The 8066-nt window shown below is 26.9% G+C and overlaps 1 protein-coding gene across 1 annotated transcript; it reads left to right on the forward strand.

Annotated features, from left to right (window-relative positions):
• The first annotated feature begins 743 nt into the window (after positions 1-743).
• LOC149059638 (uncharacterized) lies at positions 744-1741 on the forward strand. The gene is made up of 4 exons (XM_089230142.1): positions 744-912; positions 1086-1206; positions 1280-1399; positions 1494-1741. The coding sequence occupies exons 1-4, from the start codon at positions 744-746 to the stop codon at positions 1621-1623; spliced, it is 540 nt and encodes a 179-aa protein (XP_089086268.1). The 3' UTR covers positions 1624-1741.
• Positions 1742-8066: the final 6325 nt, after the last annotated feature.

Genomic DNA, 8066 nt, shown 5'->3' on the forward strand with positions numbered 1-8066 from the left:
TAAGTCTAGGCAATTGAGATAAGTGATCAATACTTCTGAAGCTCAAATTATGACATGCTACATAATGAGCTAGCATAAGTCCTGTCTTTTGTACTTATATATCAGAGCCAGGTCTAAAATTTAATTTAGTTACATTTTTTAAACTTGATACTGGCCTTATATGTCTTTGAGATTCAATATGTCTTATTATATCAGACTTTTTAGTACCGAAAATTAATTTGCAGGCTATACAAGCAGTGCCGTAAAAACCGGGTGTGTTGAGTGTGTGCAACACACGGGCCCAGGGCCAAAGAAAATTTTTAGGGGCCCACTCAGATCTCTCAGACTATCATTAATTTTTATTTAAGAAAAAAATTCTATCGATAATCAACAAAAAAATTATAGACGATAATATAGTATATTATACATTATTCATATAAATCATACACCAATACTCGATGACGTCTACGTATTTTCTTTATCTATGTCTACGTACTACCTACCATGACGAAATAACAAGGTATGATCACAACAAACTGAATTTCGTTCAGTCTACGCAGAATAGGGTGGGAGTAATCCTCGTCATTTGATTGGCTTATACTTTACGCGCCTTTTATGAGTTTTTGATTGTATAATGCATTGTGTTATATTAATAATAAAATATTAAAATATTTTTTTTTTATACATTATACTGTATTTGGTACATTTTCATTTTTTCCTGTTAGTGTGTTTGTTTATAAATTGTTGTTCTTGGCTTTTTCACTATGCCAGTTTGTGCATTTATTGGTTGCTATAGTGGCAGTAAAAAAATAAAAAGTAGCAATACTAAAGTTCACATTTATAGATTTCCTAAAGACTCACATATGAGGGCTCAATGGTTTGAACAAATTCAAAAAGGTTCAAAGGAAACTGTGAATATTAATTTTGAAACAGGTATGTAATAACAATACATATAATTATATAAACAAGCAAACCAATAAAAAAATGAATCTATTAACGCTATAATATTTAAAATACTCTGTAATAAATCAGTAAGACATAATAAGTTAGTTTACTAGTTACTAGTTTATAAATAATAATTCAATGTTTGACGAGTTTAATTTTAGCTGCAGTATGTTCATTACATTTTCCACCTAGTTCATACGAGAACAAAACAAGGGCACAAAACATGTTAAATTACACACCCATCCGTGGCAGAAAACTAAAACCTGATGCAGTACCATTAAGGTTAAAGTCCCATCTATTTCTGATATTGAAGTTGGTTTAATACAAATAAAAAAATGTTATTTGCTTACTATAGTAATCGTGAATGTCTTGAAACAAGTATGCATGGTAAAAATAGTCCAGTTCAACAATCACCAAAAATTTGTACACCGTCTGGATCATTTTTAGTTACAAATCTAGCTGATGAACCAACCAGGTATCAATAAACCAATGTGCTGTTATTTTGTTTAAAAAATTAAACAAATTAATTATTTTCTATTTTTATAATACATTTAAACATTTTTTTTCAGTATTGAACCAGCAATTAAAGTAAAAAAAAGTTGTAAAATTAGTCTTTTTGATAGGTTGGAATCTGATACAAATTTTGGGGTAGAAGTTCTTGCAGAAGAATATAATGATTCTTGTTCGTATCAAAGGTAAATAATTAAATCTTCAAAATATAATAAATGTATTTCTTCTGTGACTATAATAACCAATATTATATTTTATATTTGCTTTTGTGTTTTGCATGACTAGTTGTAATCCATAGTTGATCAGTTACTTAGGAAGATAACCATTTGAAAATCATAAAAGTTAATCTCAATATAAATACTACTTCTTGGTTCGTGCGGGAGTATAGTTTTTATAATAACCTGACGGACCAAGAATTGTATTTAATATTGAAATATAATATGTTTTAGCAATTTTTTTTAAAAATTTGTTACAAATGTATAAATTATAATTATTACAAATATATAGATTATAATTGTTTTATTTAGCTACTTAAATATTGACAATAAATTATACATTATTACTTTATTACTTAACTAACATGTACTTATGTAAAATATTTTATAAATGTGCAACTCAACTAGTATTGTAAATCATATTTTATTCATGTTTTTCTTTTTTATAACAAACTATATTGTTTATTGGTTTGGTATTATTGTATTTTTTTTTACTACTAGAATTTATTGTTTATTCATTGTTATGCATGATGATCAAATAAATGTTAATTGTTTTTTTATTTATAAATACCTAAGTATTATTTATTTGAGTATAACACCATACTTTTAGATTGAAAAATGATTTTGAAAATTGTAAGAAGGATAAAGAAGTTCTTTTAATTGAAAATACTAAACTTCAAAATATTATAAAAGGGTTAAGTGCTCAAAATGAGTATTATAAAAATTTTGTTGATTTGGAAAATCAGAGATTTGAAACTCGTTTCAATGATTTGTTAAATAAATTATTCAGTCCAACCCAAATCAGTCAAATTCTTCATCCAACTAGAAAAGTATACAAGTGGTTGCCTGAAGATATATCCTCAGCAATCACTTTGCGCAGTATATCCCCTAAAGCTTATCGATATTTAAGAAATAAAAAGCAATATCCATTACCCGGTTAGTTTATATTTAATTTATAAAATGGGAACAGATTTTTTAAGAAAATGAAAATTAATATTCACAAATTAATCTGTTTCCAATAAATAGTAAGATCTACAACATATAAAAAAGAATAATAAATGGATACTATTATACCAACTAAACTATAAAATTTAATTTAAGGTTTATCTACATTAAGAAGATGGGCATCAACTTTTAAAGTTGAACCAGGAATATTGGAAGGTGTACTAACTCTAATGAAAGCCAAAGGTAAACAATACATTTTTTTGACAAACTAAACTCTATAAGTAAAAAAGGTAGTTTAATCAACGTTCTAAATAAATTGTTGTATACTTGTGTTATTTTTCCAAGGAACATTAATGACTAGTAGAGAAAAACTTACTGTAATTTGTTTTGATGAGACTTACGTGTCTAACAGATTATGTTATGACAAAAAGAACGAACAAGTAATTGGTCCACATAAATGTGTACAAACGGTTGTAGTTAGAGGTACCAAATATTATTTAAGTTTAACTGAAAATAATAATTCAACTTACTATTTCTTAATTAATTTTATTATTTAATAAAATGTAATCCAATAACAATTTAGGTCTTACAAGTAATTGGAAACAGCCAATTTTTTACAACTATGATACTAAAATGACTAAAGAATTATTATTTAACATAATTGAAGAGTTACACAAAATTGATTTCAATGTTATTGCTATGGTAAGCGACATGGGTCCTTCCAACATGGGTTTATGGCGAACCTTGAACATTTCAATTGAAAATACAACGTTTGAACATCCATCGACATCCAATAAAATACATGTTTTTGCAGATGTACCTCATCTTTTGAAATTAGCCAGGAATCACCTAATTGACAAGTTGAATATTGAAATAAAAAGAAATTTTAATTATATATTATAATAATAAATATTTTTATTTTTTTTAGTGGTTTTGTACTTCCAAATTCAAATTATGTAGGTAAATCAATTTTACAGACTCTATTAAAAATTGATTCAGGCGACTTAAAGTTAGCATATCGTTTGACCGAGAGACATCTGGACGTACAGGGTTGTGGAAGGATGAATGTTAAACTAGCTTCCCAAGTCTTTTCAGAAACTGTTGCTAAAGCCATAGCTTATTGTGGGGAAAAGAATTATTTAGATAAACTAAATTGGAAAGATGTAAGAAGCTTTTTAATTTATGTGCTATAAATAATAGACCTATGAATATATGTTTACTTGAAAAACAGGCCTCTGAAATGATTCTTCTGTTCAACAATTGGTTTGACATCTTCAACACTCAGCATAAGTTTGATGGCAGTACTCCAAGCTATGGTATAAATGTAGAGCATCAAGATGAACTTCTTGATAAAATGAGTACTTTTATACTGGAAATGCGAATATATGGAAAAAAAACCCTTGTTCCTTTCCAAAAAGGTTGTAATTTTATACTTTGTAATAAAACATGTATTGTTTTAATAATTATTTCTTGATTATTTTATCCTATTATTATAGGAATAGCAGTGTGTAATAAATCTTTAAAATCATTATTAAAATATTTAAAAGATGAACATGGCATGGAGTACATCATTGGTAGAAGGCTAAATCAAGATATAATAGAAAATCTATTTAGTTTTCTGAAAGGCATGACAGGTTCAGCGAGTAATTGTATAACACCTCTAGATTTCAAATACTGGTAAGTACTAAATTATGTATAAGTATATAACTAGTCATTTATAATTTACATAAATAGTCATAAAATAATTAAATATATTAAATAATATTTAAATAATTAAATTAAAAAAATTAAAATGTATAATTGTGAATAAAAAATGTTTAGCCTGAGATGGTACATTCTTGGAAAACATTCAGATTTTGTATTTACTGAGAATACAAACTCACAGCTTGATCTAGAAAACAGATTATTGACTGAAAATGAGTGTTTGACTGGTCAAATGTTGAATTCGAGTACGTTTGAAACAGATGACCCAACAGAAATAACCAACGTACAGTCAAATATTGGTAGTGAATGTACACCAATAATCAGTGAACAGTGCTTTGATCTTCTAAAAGAATTTGAAGTAAATAAAAAATATTTTAGCACATAACTAAATCATACAATCAAACATAGTAAATATTAATAATTAATGTGATTTAGATGGAAGAAAATAAACCTTTTAATGAGCTTGAAGAGGATAGTGCTCAATATGTAGCTGGCTATATTTGTAATCGGTTTGCCAGCAAATATCCAGAGTTGATAAAACAAACAGATGATAGTGATGTTGCAGAAGACTGTTGGACTAATTTCAAATCAAGAGGTGGTTTGAAATTACCATCAAACAATTTGTTGACAGCACTCAAATTTCTTGAAATTGAATTTAAATTAGTTAATGGTGATAATATTACAAAAAGTAAAGGAATAATGAAGAATATGGTTAACAGATTGACACCAACAATTCAATATTTGTCTATTCCACAAGAAGTTATTGACTGTCTAGTGAGAACAAGAACATTCATCAGAATGAATAATCTAAACAAGCAATTAATTTCAGATAAATATCAAAAAAAAAAAGTAGAAACACAAAAAAAACAAAAATTTATTAAATAGTCATTACATTAATTTAATGTATATTACCTACCTATATTGTATATATCTTCAATTAATAGTTTTTTAATTAAAACATTTAAATTAACATTAAAATAGTATAATAATAATACTAAAAATAATTATTTACTTTACTGTGTTTATGCATAATATAATTATTATTTTTTTTTCAAATGCTAGTTAATAGTTATCATAGAGGGCCAGGGCCACATGTTTTATAAGCGTAATACCAAGGACCAATGAAAAGCCGAGGATAACTCCCACTCCTATTTCTGTTAATAGGGATATGATGCGTATCACAAAATTGTGATCATACCTTGTTATTTCGTCATGCTACCTACTACGTCGCGTTTCGGTCGGCGCGGCGCGCGCGGCTTGAACAAAACTAAAAATAGATGTATTGATAATTTTCCAATTGTACGATAACGATAAACGAATTATAAAATATTATTTTTATAGACACATAGTCACATACACAACACCATAGAGAATAGAGATAGACCATATTATTATACCATATAAGATCTATGCACAACACAAATATCATTATCAAGTTAATCAATTTTTATTATTTTACCATCTTGTCAATATTGTCAATTGTAATGACCATTCTATATTTCTATGAAACACATTGACATACCTAGTTCATTATTTTATTACGAATATAACGTATCAGTTCTATAGTACTATCGTCTATCGTCTATCGTGTATTTTTTGTTTAACATTGATCTTTACTCATTTCACATTTGTGTATTAAAATTATTACCTTATTAAATACGTATATAATATTATAAATAAATATGCCACGAAAAATTCTAAGTGGTGCTGCCAAAAGGAAAAGAAAACAAGAAAAGGAAAGTTATATTTTAAATACGAATAAAAAAATCAACAGTTTCTTCGGATGCAGTCAGCTTAATAACGATATTGAACCTTTAGCATCTACTTCATGTAAGTAGCTCATTTACTAAGTTATTTATTAATTTAATTTCTAAGTTTTAATTGAATGTATCGATGTCAATTTTTGTTTATTTACATACTATTCATTAAACATGTGACAAGATGTTTTGAGTAAATTTGTAGCATATACCCAAGCTATTTTTCTATAATATATCTGTTTACTTCAGCCTTAATTTGAATAAATAATTACCAAATAATTGTTTATGCATTTGTTTAAAACAAGTTATTAAGAAAATTATGAAAAATATAAATACTTAAAAACAAATACTATCAAACCATTCAAACCTAAATGTAAAATTACTTTAAACAATAAAACAGTGTTTTTAATAGATAATTCAAATAATTTATTAATCAAAAAGGCATTACATTTTTTTTAGCTGAAACCATATTAATGAACTCTAGAGGTATTGTTTAAATTGAAGTTGAAAATGTAATAAATAATGATAATTTTGATGGTAAAGATGAAGAAGTTGAAGAAGAACAAATTTTGAACTGTATTGAAACTGTGGCATCTACTTCAAGTAAATACCTCATTTATTAAGTTTATCTTTGAATTATTTCACATCAGTTTTAATTTCTAAATTTTTTTAACTATTATTTGTTGAAGTTGTTCTAAATATTGCTCTCTTTGAAATGCATACATTTTTAAGGAAATTACTTTGGAATAGCCAATTTTCATTAACTATTTAGTTAACAATTTATTTTAAAATGTTTTTTCTTTTAATTATAGATATTGAGAAAATTGTAAATCCCCCTAAAATTATAACTGTAAAAGATAACAAAACTATTAGTGACTCTCATGTTGTGCTTGGTAAAGTTAATGATGACATTTTAGTTGATCAGTCTTCTGCAGGTAACTAAAAAAAGACAAAATACTTTTTGTGTCTACTTGATTAATATTTTTTTTTTAATTATTACTTAGATTTGTATAGTGGTGTTATGAATTTGTTAAATCTTGAGGAAGATTTTCCAACTGACAAAGCATTATTTCCAGAACTAATTACAAATAAAAATCTTAAGCAATGTATATTACTTTTTGGACCATGTAAGCCAGATATAAATTTTCCAATTAACAGTGATGGAAAACGTTTTTCAACTAGTTACTATTATTTGACGACCAAGTCTGGTACAAAAATACCTCGATTATGGTTATGTTACTCTGTTCGTTTGGATAAATCATATTGTGAAACTTGTTGGCTATTTGCTGACAGAGGTTATAGTAAATTCAAGTCAGATTGGATTGACGGTATTAATGATTGGAACCATTTATCTCAATGTATACAAAGGCATGAATGTTCCATTCAACACTTAGATGCTACTAAACTTCGTTCAATATGTGCCAAAACTCATACTATTGATGCTGAATTAGAAAAACAGTATTCTGATGAAGCGATGAAGTGGAGAAATATATTAAATCGCTTAATTAAAATAATACTTTATTTAACTGCTGGTAATTCAGCTTTAAGAGGCAATGAAGGTAGTAAACAAATCAATAATCCTACTGAAGGCAATTTTTTAAGGACGGTTTATTTACTTGCTGAATTTGATCCCTTTTTAAAAAGTGTGTTAGAAGATAAAAACGGGAAAATCAAATACTTAAGTGCCTCGATTCAAAATGAACTAATAGACATTTTGTCAACAGATTTACGCCGTACAATTTGCAATGAGATAAGGAATAGTATTTTTTTTTCAGTTATATTAGACTCCACCCAAGATATTACCAAAGAAGATCAAGTAAGTTTAGTTATCCGTTATACAAAAGTGAACCATGAACAAAAACAAATAGTAATAAAAGAATCGTTTCTCGGATTTTTTTTACTAAAACATCATAATTCTATTAGTTATGCTGATCTTTTAAAAAATACTTTATTGAAGTTTGATTTAAATATTTTAAAATGCCGTGGTCAAGGTTACGACGGAGCAGCAGTT

Source organism: Diuraphis noxia, unplaced genomic scaffold, assembly GCF_037042655.1.
Source record: "Diuraphis noxia isolate RWA-SAM2 unplaced genomic scaffold, SU_Dnox_SAM2 contig0001, whole genome shotgun sequence".
Taxonomy (NCBI): domain Eukaryota; kingdom Metazoa; phylum Arthropoda; class Insecta; order Hemiptera; family Aphididae; genus Diuraphis; species Diuraphis noxia.